General features: G+C 37.1%; 1 protein-coding gene across 4 annotated transcripts in view; it reads right to left on the bottom strand.

Moving 5' to 3' along the window:
• TTC39B (tetratricopeptide repeat domain 39B) overlaps positions 1–20465 on the bottom strand; it is a 99907-nt gene that overhangs the window by 20149 nt on the left and 59293 nt on the right. For 3 of the 4 annotated variants that reach the window (XM_063321572.1, XM_063321574.1, XM_063321573.1), the window contains 9 exons: positions 20268–20376; positions 19312–19379; positions 19165–19224; positions 18691–18852; positions 17518–17609; positions 17080–17200; positions 14803–14914; positions 10227–10344; positions 6922–7038 (listed from right to left, as the gene is read on the bottom strand). In XM_063321572.1, coding sequence (XP_063177642.1) covers positions 6922–7038; positions 10227–10344; positions 14803–14914; positions 17080–17200; positions 17518–17609; positions 18691–18852; positions 19165–19224; positions 19312–19379; positions 20268–20376 — 959 coding nt within the window. Of the gene's footprint in view, positions 1–5683; positions 5891–6921; positions 7039–10226; positions 10345–14802; positions 14915–17079; positions 17201–17517; positions 17610–18690; positions 18853–19164; positions 19225–19311; positions 19380–20267; positions 20377–20465 lie in introns of those variants that run through there. The other variant, XM_063321575.1, reaches the window with a different exon arrangement.

Below are 20465 nucleotides of genomic sequence, written 5' to 3'. Positions count from 1 at the left end.
ATTTAGACATTGTGTTTTGCCTGGACATAAGCTCTATCCCCTTGACTACAACTGTATTAAAAATAAAACCATACTTAAATTCATACTGCCCTCTTTTCTACATCAAGTTTATTTCTGAAGATCTCCTAATGCTCTGAAACAAGTTAAGCCGAACGTAAGCTATATAAGTAGCATTAACCTAATTTTACATATCCCTCCACCCTGATTTTAGATACTGAAATAAGAGCAGGTCATTTAAGCATCTCAAAAAAAGTTATCTTAATATAGTCCTACACGCATTTTACAGTAACAAAATTAAGCTTTGAGATCCACATTTACATGCTCAAGTACTAAGTATATTAACCTCACAAGTGGGATTTCAGTAAAACCTTAATAGTTTTCCCACACAGTGGCATGTCATCAACACTGAGTATTCTTCATCCTATGGCTTCAGATGAGGTATGTGTTGGATCTGGCCCACCCAGCTTGGATGCTCTAACTACAATTGTTACGGTACAAAAGCATGGCACAAACAGACACCTCCTACTGCTAATGGATTTGAAGAAGCTCTCTCTTTAAATGAGTAACTAAATCTAGGAGGGTATTCCTACCTGTGATTACCAGCTGACATGTGCTTCCCTGTAGACCAGAACTGCATACTTACATGTCTACAAAAAGGAGAATATTTAATTTTATATTCATTAAACATTGAATTTGCTATGCTAAACATAGGGTCAGACGTTTTCCAGAGGCTATTCTACAAACTGCAAAGTTTATAGCCACAATGCTTTAATTTCTTTATGAAGCTGTCTACAGATTTATAAAAAATGAGTAAGTGACAAGACCAGATTAAAAAAAAAAAAAAAAAAAAAAAGGGCAAAACAAAACCACAACCAACCAATTAAAAAAAAAAAACAAAACACCACCACAAAATCAAACCCAAACAAACAACAAAAACCCCATAAACAATCAAACTGAGCTAAGGTCCCAGCACCACTTCCCCTGGCTGGAATAAGGGAAGTCCAAGGGTTGAGCTGAGTACAGTTTAGACTTATAAATGTGACATAACTTCTGCCAAATTCTTGCACAAACGCAGGTGTAGTTCCTATTTTTGGTGTTACATCTTTCTTCAGTGTGTCTTCGTTTGCTTCTTCTATTCAATGTACTTCCATTATTCAATACTCTGCAAACACTGTAATCTACCTACAAAGATTTTATTCTGGACTATGGTATGTCTAATAATTAAGAGTAAATTAGCATCTTCCAGAGAGCAGCAAACATACAGGAGCATCTCCATTCCTTTGCCTTTCTGTGACTAAGTTACCTATTATCTCTGTTCTTACAATAACCATAATCCCCATTCTTATCATTCAGACCATAGTAATTAAGTTGACCTATTTGCTGGGAAGCTTCAGGTAAAATTGTATGGAACTAAAAAAGTGTTTAACCGTGCCACATTAAAAAATAACTTTGAACATTTACTTTTCTAAATGTTACTAAAACCAAGCCCTGCACCACATGAAAAAACATAATTTTTTCCCTGTTTTTAATGTTGGGATTTTAAAAGCAGCCTAGCAGTACATTATGGCTATTCCTCACTGAATTTAATGATATAACTGGTAACAGAATGAGTTAATTATTAATCACCCCCATATTTTATACCTTTCAAAGGTATTATTTGATCTCTGGTGAGAAATTAAGACTAAAGTAGTTTATTTTATATTTGCTATCCACATTTCAGAAGATCCTTTATTCTCTCCTAGACCTTGATAGCTTTTTACAACCTCTCAGCCTAGACAGGTTGTATAGAAGAGCTATACGCCCAAGCCAGCATGTTTAAACTTGAGACCGGGCCTTTTCTGTTGGTATTACTTTGATAAATCTCAGCTGAAGGTTCTTTATGCACAAGTAGAATATAGTGCCAAACTTGGCATTCAGCTGCACAAACATGAAACGTGATTTATTGCTCTGAAGTGAGAATCCATTCCAATGCATCACAGTGAATGTTTCTACATGCTCTTAAAACCAGAACATACTTCATCACCCCTCATCCTCCATTATTCTGACCTTGGTTCTACGCAGGTACCAGATATGAACATGTGCAAACCTCAATAGTTTAGAAGCAAATAAACCGCACCACCAGTGCAAATATAAACATTCTTTGTTGAACTATGCAGTGTAGGAACACACAGAAACAAAAGGACATTAAACATTAAGATTAGTAATAAAATAATTGCAAAGTCTAAGCTGGATTTGTTACAAGAAATTACTTCTTTCATACATTAGTTGGCAATTAGTTGTACATTTTTCTGGCCATAAGGTGCTAAATACAGCTGCCACACATACGTATTGGAACAGATATAAAACAATCTTTAATCAAGTTTCTTTTAACATGTATTTTCTTTCAATTTTTGTTAAAAAGTGCTGAGCTAGGACTTAAAAACCATAATACAATGAACATTCACCAAGAGACTAAATATTTGCATGATATGCACAGACAAGAAGGTTTTTTGTAATATTTTCTAAGTAGACAATTCTTAATCAAAGAGAAGCTTTGTCTTATAACCAGGCTACTTTACTACTCCTCACCTTAAAAAAAATTATACATTATCAGAAAGATCAGAACAACATTTTGTCATAACATAACTATGTAAGTTTAGCCTTACTTGCTTAAACTACGGACTTAGCTCGCTCTTGTATATATTGCGGTTCCTACAATTATCCATGGAGATTATAATATCATAGGTAAATGCTCAGCTTTGCTCAAAGTTTCAGCACGTTATTCAAAATTCCCATGGGACACGAGCAAGCAAGATGAAGATAATGAAGCGCCCTATGACTAAATCGGAGTTGTATTTAAGGCCCGGTACAGTATACAGCAGGTAAAAAAAAAAAAGCCATGAACTTTTCATCCAAACTCTTAGCCACAAATCACTTAACTTAGACATAATGTACTAAATAATAGTGGATCAATGACACGACATGCGATTCTTCTGCAGTGTTTGGAAGACAAAGCATCCCTACAGCTCTACTGAGACCTACCTTAAGTGAAGGGTTACAAATCGCTCTCGCACATTTATATTTCCACTGCTAATAAATTGGCAAAAAAGAAAATATCCAGAATAAAGCTAAGAATCTCAATCAATCGGGCTAACAAACAAGTCTGGAAGAGCAGGGCAGAAAAGGAGACGAGCTGTAAATAGTACTTATGCTGGGGACCTCAGGGCATCAAAACACTACAGAGGGTATTGCAAATTTGTGTTGATACGCCTGCTTCTCTGCATGAGCACAAAAAGGCAGATCCCAAAAGAGACGAAATGTAACATACACAGGGTGTTAATATTGACATGGGAAAGCTGAACTGAAGAAAACAAAGTTCTCTTGGCAGTCAGTATCATTATCCCTGAAAAAAAGGACACTACTACGTGACACTCTGTACTAAACTTTCAAAAAAAAATCAGCTTCTAAGGAAGGTCATTGTTTACTTTTTTGTTAATTTTGATTTCTATTCCAAATCACCTATAAAATAGTAACTGTAAGACACTCCCCACAAAATCAAGAGATCAGCGACTACTTCATGCTCCATCCTGAGAGTCTGTAGTCCCTGATTTAACTTTTCCACGGAGTGAATTACTATTTGGAACACAAATTATAGAAGTTTTACTGGAAGTTGTTTCCATCACCTTTCACAAGAAAATTGATTGCTACAACCCAATAATCAGATTAAGCCAAAATAATCCTAAACTGAACATGTAAATACACAAAGAGGTATTAGAAGTATTATCTGAAAATATCACACGCAGACTTTTATTTTTGTTGTCTACAGCTTATAATCAGATATGTATAAATGGGCAAGTAATTAGAGAAGTCAGTTGGCAGCATATGCTAATAATCTCTGTTGACAGACACAAATATCGTTTTTACTTTAGCTGTAGTCAATAGAATATATTTTAAAATAAGCATGCTGCAATTTATCAGTGATTCAGTCTCTCAGGTACCTAAGCTTCAAACCTACATGTGTCTAATTTTACACAATAATTTAGTTACGCATTTACAATAGGCACAAATCCAAACCAGTGAAGACAGCAGACTTTTGGATTGGTTTTCCACTTTGAAAGACCTGTTATGTTTATTTAGATATTTTTAAACTCCTGCTTCACCTGTAAGTATGCCACTGTATTACAGATTTGTATGCAATTAAATGAATCAGTTATTGATAAAGTCATAGAAGAAAGCCGTGCTCTCAGTCACCTGAGCAGAATAACTGTAGCATTTACATTATATTGGCTGTTTAATTAGAAACTTTTCAGTTACTCATTTACTGATGCCACATTTTTCAGCTGTTTCTTTTGTTGTCTTTTTTTTAGGCGGGACTTAAAGACAGAGAATCATTTACAGGAGAATAGTTACTATTAATTTACTGTGCAGAGTAAATATACGGGCATTAATAAAATACGGAAATGGGCAAGTTTTGCAATAATTAGCAAGAACATCTGTTGGGTGTATACTTAAATAAAAAAACAAGTATATTCTTATTTTTAAGACTAGACGGCTAGCAGAATCTGCATATATAATGAATCAGGAAGTCAATTTGATACTGCTGTTCACATATTAATGTGAAACTACATGCACTTACAAACATAACTCAATTTTACTACGTGTTTTGTGTAGAAAGTTGTGATCAGAATATGCACATTATCTTAAGTCCACGTTCATAAGTGGATTCACTTTTCGACGCACAATCAACTTGCAATAATATGAGTTATTGCCATTATTAGGAAAATAAGTTCTACAAATATTTCTTTTGCTTGGAATTCAAAAACAGAGAATACCAAGAAAGGGGTCAGTCTTCAAATATTAAAAGACTGCTTCAAAAAAGAAAAAGAGCAATCCTTTCTCCAGATCCACAACAGAGAAGATGGGAAGCAATCAGTTTCTGTTGCGTCAAGAATGATTTGGGGTTGACATCAGGAAGAATTTCCCAGTCTTTTTCCAGTGGGATAGACATCCTGTGTAAGTACCAAAATCTCTCTTGGTACAAGTTTGAGGGTTTTTTTAAAAAACAGGTTAAAAAGTATCTGTCAGGAACAACATAAGACTGATTTTGCTTTCGGGCAAAAATACAGAATACGCGATCTCTTAATGTCCCTAGTAGCCCTGCTTTTCTATGACTGAAAAATATCCCCTGTCACCACTTATTTTGAGTGAAAGAGATCTGAAAAGACATTATAACTGTAGACCCACTTAACTTTATCTGACAGTGTAAAAATAGTGCACTTCAGACAGGTTCATTTTGTTCCCAAAATGAAATTAAGTCAAAGATGATAAATTTTTTCCCTCTGGAAAACAAGTTTCAGTATATGGTATGCCAAATGAGGGTAAAGGTTCTCTGCAGACACTTTGCATCTTTTTGAGGCAAAAAGGTCTCAAGCACACTGCAGAAAATCAAACCTTCACAAAATGCAGAAATAATCACCAGTTCCACTGCATAACCTGCATCTGGTTTCATATAAAAAAATAAAGTGTTTGCATTAAACTTTATTGCACAACATTTTTTTTTAAAATATCCCCCATTCAAGTCAAATATTAAATTATTTTTATCAAACAAAATATAAGGTCTTCTTTAAAGTATCAAGTAGATATAGTGTATGTGCTATACAGAAAAAAGAACATTCTAAAGGAATGACAAACATCAAGCCAGAGGTGACAGAAAACGATCATCAGGTTGTTTCTTTTCCGTGATTAAAAAAAGATTGCAAAAAGATTCTGTAGGCTATTGTATGCATTGTATGCATGAAAAGCATCCCTCTTCATTCAAGGTGTTGAAGCAGGCGACACCTTCAAGCTGTCAAGTGCTGCATGAATTCTGAAGTGCAACCTGGACTCCATAGAGTATTCTTTGTAGTTGTTTCTGCAAATAATAAAGTTATTTTAAGAAAAATATTTTTGGCCTGGATTGTTTCTACATCATACATGCACTGAAGTACCAAAGTTAACAGCCTTCATCTCTTCAACAAGAAATAGAGATTAATGAGTTCTAAGACATTTAAAGCTACCTCCACAAACTGAGCAGACACTTCTCCAGTACTAACAATCAAATGTCCTGATAAATTGAATCCATGTGTTAGCATCTCTTTCACTTATTAGGATCCTTTCACATTACTGAAATTTTCTGTGAAAAGACAAGGTAGAAGACTACAGAAAAGAAAGGCTGTTAGCTGAAAGCGTACGTTCAGCTTCAAAACGTAACTCAGTAATAAAACATATGGACATCATATTATGTAACAAAAAAAGGCAAAAAACCTACTATGTTTCTAGAACAAGGTTTAACGCAACTCACATTTACAACACTATTGCATGGTTGGTATATTTCTCTGTACACACAAGGGGCAAATTCTAGAAATTCTGCTCTACAATCTACAGGTGACGCGAACATGCTATGCTGTTCGACAGCAAATCTCTCTCTCTGCTGCTCTGCCGTAACAGGATGTGAAAGGAAAAAGGGAGGCGATCAGAGGTCTACTGGCTTTTAACCTACTCTCACTAACACCTTTACTGTAGCAGATGTAAGCCCCCCCATCTGCGCTCTGGGACAGAGGTGGTATAGATTCTTTGTCTGGACTCTCCAGCTCCATCCCACGCATGCAGCTGGAGCCTCAGCAGCTCTGAAGCCTAAATGAAAAGGAGATATTTTCCCTTCGTACTCTGTCTTGTTTGATATTGTCTACTACACCGTGTGTCTGAAGAACAGAGTTTCTTGAAATTATAAAATGCAACTATATCGGACAACCTTTTCAAATCAAGAACACAGATTTATAATTACTTGTATTTTGCAAAGGCTCTGGCAGGAAAAACACACACATACATGCCTTCACTGCTAAAGTTACTCAGTTATTCTTAATCTACAGGCTGATACAAATTAAAAAAAATAAATCTACTCACTTTGCAGTTTCTATGTATCTTATTGCTTTTTCTCTTTCATCCTGTTGCTTGTACAGAAGACCCAATTCATACAGAGTGAACGGCACCAAATAACTGTCGTATTTTATTTGCTTCTCACTAGAAAACCAGAAAAATACAGAAGTGATTAATTACAACCCTTCCTCGAGCAACCAGTTAACTTTTAAGTGCAATCACTGCCTGTAAAAGCACATGGCCAGAGAAAACACTCTGGAACCTTTTTACTGGTTAACCCTGTGCACATTAATTATACCTGTAAGGATTGGACATAAAATACTTCCAACATGACCTAGAAGTAAAAATTTATTCCTTCCTACTTCCTATTTGTATTGTGATATGTTACCCAAGCTACCATGAACACAATTCCAAGACTGGAACCCTATTGTGTGACTTACAGTTCAAAAAAAGCCAACCATCCAAAAAGATGACTTGAGATAGAAACAACGTTAATTAGGTTAGACAGAATAATACAAATACTTCTTTCCCAGTCACAGATCTGAGAGCCCTTTACCCTAGCTTGCCTGAACAAATCAGCAGTGAAGTAAGAAAACTCAACTTTTCCTCAATACAAGAAATTCTCAGAATCACTGTGGCTGGAAGGCACCCCTGGAGATCATCTAGTCCAATCTCCTGCTCAAAACAAAGTCAACGGCAGCAGCCTGTCCCAGTCTGTATGCACCTAGGCTTCAAATACTCCCCAGGATGAAGACTCTGCAGTCTCACTGGGCAACCTGTGCCAGCATTTGATCAACTTGACAATAAAAAAAAAAGTTCTCCTTATGTTTAAACAGTATTTCCTGTATTTCAGTTTGTGCTGATTACTTCTGGTTCTAGCACTGGTTCTGGCACCATTGGGAAGAGCCTGGCTTTTTTTTAAAAAAAAAAAAAACCAACCAAACAAACAAAACACCACACTCCCTTCAAATAACCCTTTTCAGGTCTTCTTCAGGCTGAACACTCCCAGCTCTCTCTGCTTCTTACATAACAGATGCTTCAAGCCTTTAATCGTCTTGGTGACCCTTAGTTACACTTGCTCCAGTATGTCCATGTCTCCTCGTACCAGTGAATCCAGGACTAGACACAGTACTCCATATCTGGTGCCTCCAGCGCTGAGAGGGGAGGAAGGATCACCACCCTTGACTTGCTGATGACACTCTTCCTAACGCAACTCAGGACATTGTTGGCCACCTTTGTTGCAAAGACACGTTGCTGGCTCATGGTCAACTTGGTTGATGGGATCATGATGCCCAGGATTCCCAGGGCATTTTCTGACAAGCTGCTTTCCATCCAGTTGGACCCCAGCCTATGCTAGTGCATGGGGTTATTCCTCCCCAGAGGCAGGGACTGGCACTTCCCTTTGTTGAACTTCATGAGGTTGCTATCAGCCCATTTCTTCAGCCTGTCCAGCTTGCTCTGAATGACAGTACACCCATCTGGCATATCAACTACTCCTCCCACTTTGTATCACCTGCATATGTGCTGAGGTCACATTCTGTCCCATCACGCCAGTCCTTAATGAAGTTTTTTAAAACTATTGGCCCCAGCATCGCACTCTGCATTATTCTACTGTTGACTGGCCTCCAGCTGACTTCATGCTGATGATCACAGCCTTCTGAACCCAGCAGTTCAACCAGCTTTCTATTCACCCCACTGCCTGCTTATCTTGTCAAGACTTCATCAGTTTGTCTGTGATGACTGCAGGAGACAGCGTCAAAAACCTTTCTAAACTCAAGATAAAGAACATCCACTGCTGTCCCCTTATCTACTGAGCCAGTCATCTCATAGTAAAAGACTGTAAGGATGGTTAAGCATGATTTCCCCTTCATAAATCCATGCTGACTACTCCTGATCACCTTCAGGCATTTGGAAATGGTTTCCAGAATTATTTAGTCGACCTTCCCAGGGACTGAGGAGAAGGTGACTGGCCTGCAATTCCCCAGATCCTCCTCTTGCCCTTATTGAAGATAGGGGTGACATTTGCTTTCTTCCAGGCCTCCGGAGCTTCCCCTAATTGCCATGACCTTTCAAATATAATGGAGTGTTACAAAGATGCTGGCTGGCTCCCTCAGCACTTGTGATTATATACGCTGGTGTCCCGTGTACTTAAGTATGTTGAGTTGCCATGGACATATGTATGCCTAGTCTGTTCGCACTTTTCCCAACCTGACCCTCCTCCGACAAGGGTAATTCTTGCATGTTCCAGACTTTCCCACAGGCTTGCTTCATGGATCTGGAATCCCTGAAGGCTGATCTTGCCACTACAGAATGAAGTAAAGAAGGCATCTCATATCTTCGCATGTTCTGTGTCTTTTACAATCAACTCTTTGATTCTTATCTGAACAGGGTAACATCAGTCAATACTGCAGAATGAAAAAATTTGCAACAAGCACTGCAGAAGCTCTCAACGTTTGGAGAGCAACACTTCTACAGAGGCACCTCATCTGCCAGGACAAGCCTTGATGCACTGAAGGGTGTCTTAAAGCAGGGAGACTGCTTATATCATAAAGAGCATTCTTTTAACTTGTAACCAATCAAGCCCCACTGCCCTGAAACCTGAAAAGTGCTTGACTAAATTCATTTGGGATCTCAGAAATGGCAAGAGAAGGCAAGATGGCAAGAAAATTATAAGCAGCATTAGAATTATACGTAACAAATTACCCTTAAATACTATTTTTCTAAGTTATTTAGTAGAAAATCTGCATGTGTAAAAACTGCTTTTTCAGCCTGATTTCTCTACAAATTCTTAAAAGTTTGTAGCTATGATCAGTACATGACTCAATGTTAAGTTATTACAGTAGACATGGATCTGACACCTAAAGTATTTGATGAATCCACAACACAGGAAACAAGTTTTCAACTGAAACAAGTAACAACAACCATTTCTCATCTACAAAGAGAAGCATTAACTACTGAAATAATAAATCCTGAAAAAACACCAAAACAGGAAATCCATGTGAATTATCTTTACTTACATTAATAGTTCTGTAAATACAAAAATACTAATTCCAAATGTATTCAGATAAATTCATTACCCATCAGTTTGATTTATTTGATCTAAAACATCACATTTGTATAAAGCTATATAACGTTAATATGCTATAGAAAAATACTAGCTAAGTTTTGTAGTTCCCCAACTACTTTTAGAGGGATTTTAATTCCAGCTCCTTAACAGGAGGTTGAAGTTTAATTATTCAAAATTCTAACATGATAGCTTCTACAGAAGTATCAGAAATTTCACCCAAAGCTACAAAAGGTAAGGGTAAAAAGTCTGTTTATGTTATTTTTACCTCTGAACTACTTTACTGAAACACAGTTCAGCTTGCATGAGTCTTCCCAAGTGTTTCAGGCAGAGGCCCTTCAGTAACTGCAACATGCACACATCATCCATATAGTATTCATTGCGATCTAAAAGCAAAAGCAAGATACATCAAAAAATTTGAAGACATCATGAAAAGGAAAATTAGATCTTCAGTAGGGAATATGTATTCAGACTCAGGACTTGGCTTCTCAGATTTTATACCTCAAAACATACATAACCTTCAGGCACAATTTTAAACACTAAGATGCGGGCATAACATCTGCATCTTTCTCTGTAAAGATACAGGCTAAGAAGAAATTGAAACATCCAGATATTCCCCAGTCGTTTGTAAGTCAGTACAAAGCAGGCACAAACTGGGGTCAGTTAAAGATTTCTGTACTTGTAGCATCTAAAACAGGAAGCAAAACCTACAGTGAGACTGAAACACCCTTCACACTACATTATCTTAATAGCTTCCCCTGTTGCAGAGCACTGGCAGACCTCCAGTACGATCAGTAACATGAAAAGCACAAGAACACACTAGGACTCTGTCCCACAGAACTTTTCGGAAGCATTATTTGGCAGTACAAATTCGAGAAAATAAGTTTATTAGTATTCCCCATAATCTCTAACAATTAAGAAGCTTCACTAGTAGTGTAGAACATTTTGAAAATTCAAGAAAGTTTTATATTCAATAGGACTAAAAATATCAGATGAAAGAGCTTTTGTGAAGCAATTCAGAAATATAATCTTAACAAGCGTGGTCCTTTTTTGTTGCCTTGGTTTATAGCATTTGCTGGGTGCAGGGAAGGAAAAGAAAGGAGCGAAAACACATACGGATAGACAGATGGTAGCACATATATTAACAATTCAGGAAGCAAAACACTCACCCTTCAGATCATGTTGTTTACAACTAATTACCAGCTCTCTAAGGTCACATTATTTTTTTTTTCTTAATAGTCTGCCAAAAAAGTCCTACGTAAACAGTTCTGAAACACGCAAGACTAAAGCATCTTAGGATTCAGCACAGTGTTTTGCCACTACATTCAGGCTTATTTCTGCCTGTGTTTAAACCCAGAAAATCTTGATAAATACTAAGTGACAGACTGCGCTTTTAGTGACAGGTAGAAGCGCAGTGGGTGAGTATTTTGCATTCCCTCTAGCCTGTTTTGCTAGGCTAAGGAATTGCATTCATGTGACTGTCTCCTAAAGGACTCATTCACTGAAATTACGGGGGGCAAGCACTGATGTCAGTAAAAGCTTGCCAGTCTTTAACAACTTCAACTAGTATCTCCCTGGTATTTCCCACAGGAAGAAAAGCTATTACGCCAAAACACTGTCAGTAAATGACAGTAAATGCACAGGCCAATCTAATACAGGCAACCTTGCAATACATGTGGGAGAACAATCTTCCTGCAGTCCTCTACACCGGAGGAAATATCATTATCGGGATTATAAAACACACAAAAAAATTTCAATTTTTTCTTGAAGTTACCAATTACTTTTTTATATCTTGGAGATGACACAACTGTGGAAAAATAAGATTTCCAGAAATCCTGAGGAAAAAAAATAAAATAATTTCTAATGCCTTTCATCTGTTCATTCTACTATCTCTATTTTCAGCTTGGTATAAAGTAAAACCACTTTCAATCCCTGACAGATTCCTTGCTGTGCCTGTTCACTTGAGGGAAATGAAGTATCAACAGCTCTCTCTAAGAAGTCTCAATCCCTAAATGACCTCTGCATATAATTAACACACTTTTTTACAGCACCTTAGCAGTCCTTTAAAGCTATCTAGTACTGACAGCTCTCTCTTAAAATAATACTGTATCCTTGCCACACTCTGCTAATAGCCTTAATCACTTTCTTTGGGTCTCAATTCAGCAGCAATTCTGGTAATCAGAGTCTTTATCTTGTCTGAGTCCACATCTTTAAAAGCAAAAAAGCAAATCAGGGTCACAGATACAAAGTCCAGAACAAAACTACACTTGACTGCAGTTATTACTAAAAAAGATACAGAAAGCATAACAACCAAATACGCTACCAGATTACATCCTATTTGTAAACTGCATATTTCAAATAAAAAAAACATACTGGTTTTATTTCTGTTTCTTTTATTTTGGTACCTTGTGCATCTTTGCTTAGAAATTGGACAGGAAATTTACTTCACTGTTACAACTAATTAGCACTTGCAGTACAAGCCTCTGCACAATACAGCACTGGATCCCCAACAGCTTCTGCCAGAACACTCTGCACAGAATTCACGGGAACACGACTTTATTTGCACATCTTGCATATTGCTACCTTTTGGTTTTAATATGATAACAAAAAAAGGAAAACACTTGAGATTTAAGAGGCATACTACCGACTTTGCAGAGATGTGAACAGAATAAAAAAAATCAAGGGACTCAATTCAGTCTTGGCCTTGCAAGTTACTCTCATTTAGCTTATTATACCATCAAGATTTTACCACTATGCAGTTCTTGTATGTCCTTGTATAGCTTCTGATGCATCACTTCAGTTTACATGTAAGCCGTAATTAGATGTACTCCCATATTTCATAATTAATGTTTTAATGATGTAACAAAACTAACTTTTGCTCAACTGCTGATAGGTGTGATTAAAATCTAGGTTCAATAGAAATTATTTTTAGTGAACTACCCATAAAAACAGTTTCATGTGCAAAAAGATAGTATTTATTTATTCACTGTAGAAGAATGCAAAAGAGAAGTCTACCAAGAAGTTCACAGGATAGATGACAGCAGCTACCTGATAAAACCAGGTACACCTGGCTGCAGCAAACCTGTTGTAATAATGGAACTTAAGTTCCTCTACTCCTAAAGACTGATTCTCCAACCATTACCTTGAACATCTATGCTTCAAATACATCACTATCTAAAATCACAGTCAAGTTTATTTGTTAAAAGCATGTTTCAGTCTACAACTAGCAAGCACCTTTTATTTTGCCAGAATAAAAAAAACTAGAGAGTCTCATGCATAGTACTTATTCTTTTATATTCTTCTTATTATTTCTTTTATACTGAGTCATGGTCTGCTCAGTATGTGTCCTCTGTAGTAAGGTAAAAGCATGGTGTAAATTGGTTTAGAAAAAGTATTTTTCAGACCCATAAGAAATTAGCAGATTAGGCTCCGAGAACGCTCCGAGACTGGAATGTCTTAGGAAGATTGTCCTCAGCACAAGAAGGACATGGACCTGTTGGAACAAGTGCAGAGGAGGGCCACAAAGACGATCAGAGGCTGGAGCACCTCTCCTACGCAGACTGGCTGAGAGAGTTGGGGTTGTTCAGCCTGAAGAAGAGAAGGCTCTGGGGAGACCTTATAGCGCCTTCCAGTACCTAAAGGGGGCCTACAGGAAAGATAGGGAGGGACTCTTTATCAGGGAGTGTAGTGATAGATAGAATGAGGGGTAACGGTTTACAACTGAAAGAGGGGAGATTTAGATTAGATATGAGGAAGAAATTCTTTATTGTGAAGGTGGTGAGGCACTGGAACAGGTTGCGCAGAGAAGTTGTGGATGGAAGTGTTCAAGACCAGGAAGTGTTCATCCCTGTTCACATCCCTGGAAGTGTTCGAGGCCAGGCTGCATGCAGCTTTGAGCAGCCTGGTCTTGTGGGAGGCGTCCCTGCCCACGCCAGACATGTTGGAACTTGATGATCTTTAAGGTCCCTTCCAACCCAAACCATTCTATGATTCTATGAAGATTCAGTTAAGTTCTGTAACTAATGATCCCACATCCCTAAGTTTTTCTGTAGTCTTCTGCAGCACCAGTCAAACTGTATAATCACAGAATCACAGAATCTTAGTGGCTGGAAGGGACCTCTGAGATCACCGAGTCCAACCACATAAAAAAAAAAACCACACACAAAAAAAACCCAACACACCACACACACAAAAAAAAAAGCACCCACCTACTAAACTCCACACCCACAACCCCACACACAACACCCCACCACAAACCAATAATCTTGGGCACTAGAGCATGCCCTGAAGAGCCATGTCTACACATTTCTTAAATACCTCCAGGAATGGTGACTCAACCACCTCCCTGGGCAGGCTGTTCCAGTGCCTGACCACTCTTTCAGTAAAGTAATTCTTCCTAATATCTTATCTAAACCTCCCCTGCCACAACTTCAGACCATTTCCTCTGGCCCTGTCATTATTCCCTTGGGAGAAGAGGCCAACCCCTGCCTCTCTACAGTTTCCTTTCAGGTAGCTGTAGAGGGCAATGAGGTCTCCCCTCAGCCTCCTCTTCTCCAAACTAAACGTGCCCAGCTCCCTCAGCCTCACCTCATAGGACTTGTTCTCCAGACCCCTCACCAGCTTGGTGGCTCTCCTCTGGACACGCTCCAGCACTTCAAAGTTCAATAACGAATGTATTGAAGAACCACTGCTAATTTTCATGTGGCTCCAAAGTTTCCATACTCAGATTTAACAGCACATTGCCTGAGGCAAAACTTACCTCACAGAACATTAGTGGACAGAAGCAAAGAAAAATGTCAGCATTTCTTACCAGCTTATTAATTCCATTTTAACTAATCACTTACTAGTTTCATTTTGCAGAGCAGTTTCTTCTTTTTCAATTGTCACCAGTAAGCTTTCAGTGAGGTCTGCTCTTTTGCCCAGAATTGCAAAGCCATTCCAAACATACATCATTTCCTGAAAAAAAAAAAAAGAAAACCAAAAACACTGGAATTCATGGAATTGCATAAATATTTAACTGAAGATTATCTCTTGGAAGGCTGTTATGGAACATTTTGAGCACATGAAAATACTGCCTGCAAAGACCTGTTTAAAACAATATGAAATGTTTCAAAGCCAAAACACTCACGGTTGAGAAGCCCGTAGATAAAAGTATCTGTATGACTTCAAATAACCACCCACAATGAGTACAGGACATTCTGTCAGTTCCATGCAAGTTTACAAAGACAATCACGTTTATCTAAATAATCATTCAATTAAAGTTGTATAAGAGTACTTATGTATAGGGGTTGCAAGATGACATTGAATGGGTGTGGGCAAAGTTAACCTGGGTTTCTAAGTTTTGAAAGTTTTGACACCTTTTTAATGGTTTCTATCATGTGTTTTCACAGATCTTTAAAAACAAAACTGAACAGATTTTATCACACGATAGTCTACCATCACACATGTAATACATCAGCAACTGGTTATTTTAGGTTCAATTTGTGGCCTCTGCCATACAAACTGAAGAAGGAGCTGAAAGTAGTTACTTCTACAGGATTATAGATAAATTTGTGTGTGTGTGTAAATACAGTATACACATATACACGTGCACCCAAAGACACACTCATGCGTGTGTTTATATATAGATGCTGTAATCTATAGGCTGTTACCTTCCGTATTGAGGAACACTGGAAGTCGATACAACTTTCCAGACAAAAATGTGGTTTCAATACACACATCCAACATATGCTTCCAATGTAATTCCTACAAAATCTGATTTTTTAAAAAAAATAAAAATGCAGGCAAATCCTGGCACAAAGGTTCCCAGATGCTTCAGTACAATAGTAAGCAATGCCGGTTACGATGTCTTAAGTATTATCACATTGTAACACATAAAGAGAATGAGAGAATAGACACGCAGAGTTAATGCTAATCAATACGAAACTTTGCCCAGATCTTTACTGAATAATTGCAAACACAAGAGTATCATTTGTTCTACTGTATTTGAATTGTAATTAAACTTCTGAAATATGAAACCTGATGTCATTCTGAAGCTGATATAATACATTGTTGAAATATTTCCACTTCTGTTTGTGCTGTAATGTTGTGGGTTTCAGAGGGAGAAAAAAAAATGGTTCTGTTGGTGCCTGAAATAGCGTTATGGACACTATCAAGTATGTTATTCGATTCGTTTTAACTCTCTAGTCCTGTCTAATTTATGCTTACTGCATTAACACTTATGTTTATTTTAGCTTAACCCATGACGGAAAAATTCTTAAATTAAAATATACTGATTTGACAGCAAGACCAAAGATACATATACTCACAACTGAATAGCATTGTGCTGTACAAGCCCAGGACAACTTTATTACTTAGGTCTTTATATGTAATTGAGTATACAATGAATTTTAGAACTGATGGATTAATGTTTTTTTGACTCCTCTTTCTGTGTCAATGAGCTCTAATGTAAGAAATTTCTTCTCAAATTATGTTTTTCATCTTCAGTTGTTCCTAAATTATCCATGTACAAAAATTGTAGCCTCACATATACAAAGTACCACTGCTGTGCAAACATAAACAGACTGCGCAAGACTAATGCCTCTGAAGTTAAAAGCATGGGAAATTAGAATAGCATAAGTTACCATTAACTTCACCTTTTACTTTGATTCAATATACAGGAAAAAAAAAAACAACACACCAAACACCCAAAAAAACCCCACACCCCACCACTCTTCATTTTCACAAGGAGAACAGAAAGTGCTGAAGTGCTTCTTAACTGGAGGACAAGGACTGAAATCCTGCCAAAGTAATGAACATGAAAACATATGCTAGAAACCCATGCAGGTTATTAGCTGAAAGGTGACTTTCAGCCTCATGTGGCAAGAGCAGTCATTCTCTGTATGTTTGAACTTTCACATGAAAAATCTGACTCTGGTGTTGGACCGCTAATAATTGGTAGCATGGTCCAGTCCCCAGTACACTTCACAAAAATCTCATCGTATAAATGCAGTAATTCTTAAAAAAATAATTTAAAAAAAGCAGACACATACTACCGGATAATATTATTATTTCCCTGTATAATTAATTATACTTATTTCTTTTCTATTTGAAAAGGACAAAAAGAAAGCAAGCATAAATACCAAGGCGGGTAATATCAGCTTCACTGGTTGAGAACTTGCATAGCGTCGAGCTTTTCTTACTGCAAACTTCTCAGTTGGGATAGATTTACCTGCAATTCTCTGTTTTAGGCCATCCACTTGTCTACAAGGAGGGAAAATAGAAAACAAAAGTTGCTTTATGTAATTTTTATTTCATTTTATTTCATTTACTAAGATTTGCTGTTCTCCTCTGAAGTATAATGTCTTAAATTGTTTCACACCACTGAGACTGCAGCTGCAGAATGTTTGTTTGCTGATAAAAGCAGCATTTTAAATATTCTGACACTAAAAGCAAAGAGAAAAACTGAAAAGTTGTTGGTTATAAGTAGGAAGTTAGTCAAACAAGACAAAGATACTCCAGTCAAAAACTTCTCTATGGGAGAATAAGACTGCATGCCTAGTTGCTTTATAAATGTTTACCTGAATAAAGATACAATGTCCTCACCAGTCCTTTTCAAATCATCCTCTGGAAGCATACATAGAATTGCTGCCTTCTGGAATACGTATATTGCCTATTTAAAAAAGAAATAGCAACATATTACCACATCTAATTTGTTGTGTTCAGTCAATATACTAAGAACTCAAATCTCTAAGCCCACTTGCTGCAGCAAAGTGTTTCCAGTAATTCTCAGGCAGGTGGAACTATAACATTTTATCTTTTTTTGTCACATAGTTTATGCTATGATTTTATTTTCAACATATTTATTACTATTCGAAGTAAGTTAGAATGCTAAAGGTGTCTCCTGCAAATAATAGGACAGTTTGTTACGCAAATCACTATTAAAAAGGTGAGGTTAAATGACACAACTATTTTAAAGTCAATTAATGTTATTATATGATCTGTTATGTGTAGAGACATGCCTGAAAAAAACAGAAGAAAATATCTGAGTACTAATTCAAGGAAGGTTCAATAACTGGACTTTGCAGAGGAAAAAAGGAAACATCCATAATTCTATTCAAGACATTTGTACTTCACGTTGAATATACTATTCTTTTCCTCTTTTGTCAAGAATTGGATATACCCCCTTTTCCACCAAGCATAATAAAACAGTAATCTAGAAAGGAACAAACAAAAGTGATGTATCAAAAATTATTTGCATTTTGTGCTTGGTTCATACTTTGAGAAACGTTTTTACACAGGAAAGGTAGATAGCCCAAACTTTTCTTGTGAGACCCTGTCTCCAGCAGCCTTCCAATTTCATGTCGCAAGACATCTGTTGAGTAGGTCTGCTCTCATCTGTTTATAATTAACAAATGCAGTTTCTTCAGCCAAGTTTTATTAGTGAATGTTAGAACTTGACTTGAGATGCAAGTTAACAGCTTTACTCTCCCTCTTCTTTCATCACAGCTATGGTAAGTACACCTGTTTTAAGAAGGCCTCAAGCGTTGCTATTTATGGCTCTGATGCTTCAGAACATGCAATGAAAATTCCTCCTTAACCATCCAGTTAAACTTACCATTTTGGTGCCATTGTCCCTTTGCTTATGGATTTCATAAGAAAGCAAAAGTTACAGTTATTGTGTGAATTGAAATGCAAATTTATCTCTGGAGAGGCTACTGGTACATTATAACAACGTCCACCTGCCCATTTACCTTAGACCACCTGCTCTCTTTGCTGAGCAGGTCTGCATACCGATATGCCTGAAGCCAGTTCTGCTGGAAGGTGCAGCACCACATCAATTCCCAGTAACAGAGATGATGAATCTGTTTCCACTCTTGCTGGGATGCTATGCATTCTTGGAACCTCAACTGCGCCTACGATGTAGTTAAGTAAGAATGATGAAAATTGGCTCAATTACTGCTCCACATGAGAGTCATGTCTAATTACAAATTCTTTCCTAGCATGCAAGTGGAGAACATCCGACTAGTAAAAAGAGATAAACTTCCCCTTCAGTCTCACTTACAGAGACTGAGAGAGACATGGAATCAATATTGACACTGAATATGAACAGGGATATAAGCATAATTTTCAGTCCAACTAAAATAAGTTACTCAGATGAATCAAATATTTTTTCCCCAAATTGAGCACTGAACAAATAAAAACCTTAAAAAAATAAATTGATTTACCTTTTCAAAATTTCCTTTCAGTGTATCTATTCTGGCAGCATAAAATAGAATAATGGAACCCTTGAAAAGATATAAGAAAAATACCCAGTTACTATTTTAAGCTTAGGTAATTATATTGCTGTTATAAAATTTATTGAGAATACACACATTTGGAAATTTATGGAGGTAGGGTTCGAGGAGAGTGTCTGCTTCCTGAAGGTTAGCTTCCCCCGTGCCTAGAAAACATAACAAACCAACCTCAATGTACTTAAGAAAAAAAGTTTCATAGATTAAGCTTTTCATTTCCCAATCATATTATGGCTTGAATAGATTAACGGACGATTGCTTTTATGCAAAAGCAGAATTACTTTATCATATTGTGTTTCTATAAAAATGAATTTTTGTCCTGAAGGTACTAAGTGCTTTTAAGATAGTAAATGCCTGTAAGTAGAAACAGAATAGAATATACGAATATTCTTTAAACTGTTCCATTATAGATCCTAGTTATATTTTTAAATCCCTTTAATTGTTTTAGCAAGTTAGGAAAACATTCCTCAGCTGCCTCCTTCACTAATTTTGAGCTCAGTAATGAAGTACAGGTGACACTGAAAGAAATGAAGTTCTCCTTAATTTCCTGATGAGCCTGAAGGATAAGGACTAAAATACTTCCAAACTAAAGAATGTGAAAATATGTCAAAGATGCATACAGAATTAATGGTGACTTTTAGCCACATGTAGCAAAAGTAATTAGTTCTCCACATGTTTGAACTTCCAAGTAAATTGTTTGGGAGTACAGAATTCTTTCTGGAGATAGTTTTCATAATATCTGACGTTAATTTATGGGTAAGAACTTGTCTGAACTAAAAATATTTTGTGATATTTTGCTGTTGCATGTTGAGACAGCCCTTGAAATGGAACAAGATGTTGGTATATGGTATCCACCCTCACCGTTTCTGCAGACATAGCTTTGTCAGAGATACTCGTTTCAGATCATAATTAAGTATACAGCAATCTCCTGTTACAAAGCTAATTGGCCACAGTTTTGAAGTTCAGTTTAAAAACAAAAAATCACAATAGCTATCATAATGCGTAGCATGATTGAACAGCTACACAGTGGGTCTCACCAAGGATTAAGGAGACGTAAGTATGATAAACCAACAGGGTGAAAGTACACAGAATGGCCCTCAAACTGCTGCCAGACGCGCCTTCACGTAGTTGACAGAGGCCCAACTCCTAAGAAACATCACAAACACATGCAGAATTAACTATCAGTATACAGAGTTACTTTTAATAGTTTCTGGCTCCCCCAAATCCACTTTTCC

Source organism: Chroicocephalus ridibundus, chromosome Z (genome assembly GCF_963924245.1).
Source record: "Chroicocephalus ridibundus chromosome Z, bChrRid1.1, whole genome shotgun sequence".
Taxonomy (NCBI): domain Eukaryota; kingdom Metazoa; phylum Chordata; class Aves; order Charadriiformes; family Laridae; genus Chroicocephalus; species Chroicocephalus ridibundus.
This window is presented reverse-complemented; position numbering and strand designations above follow the sequence as displayed.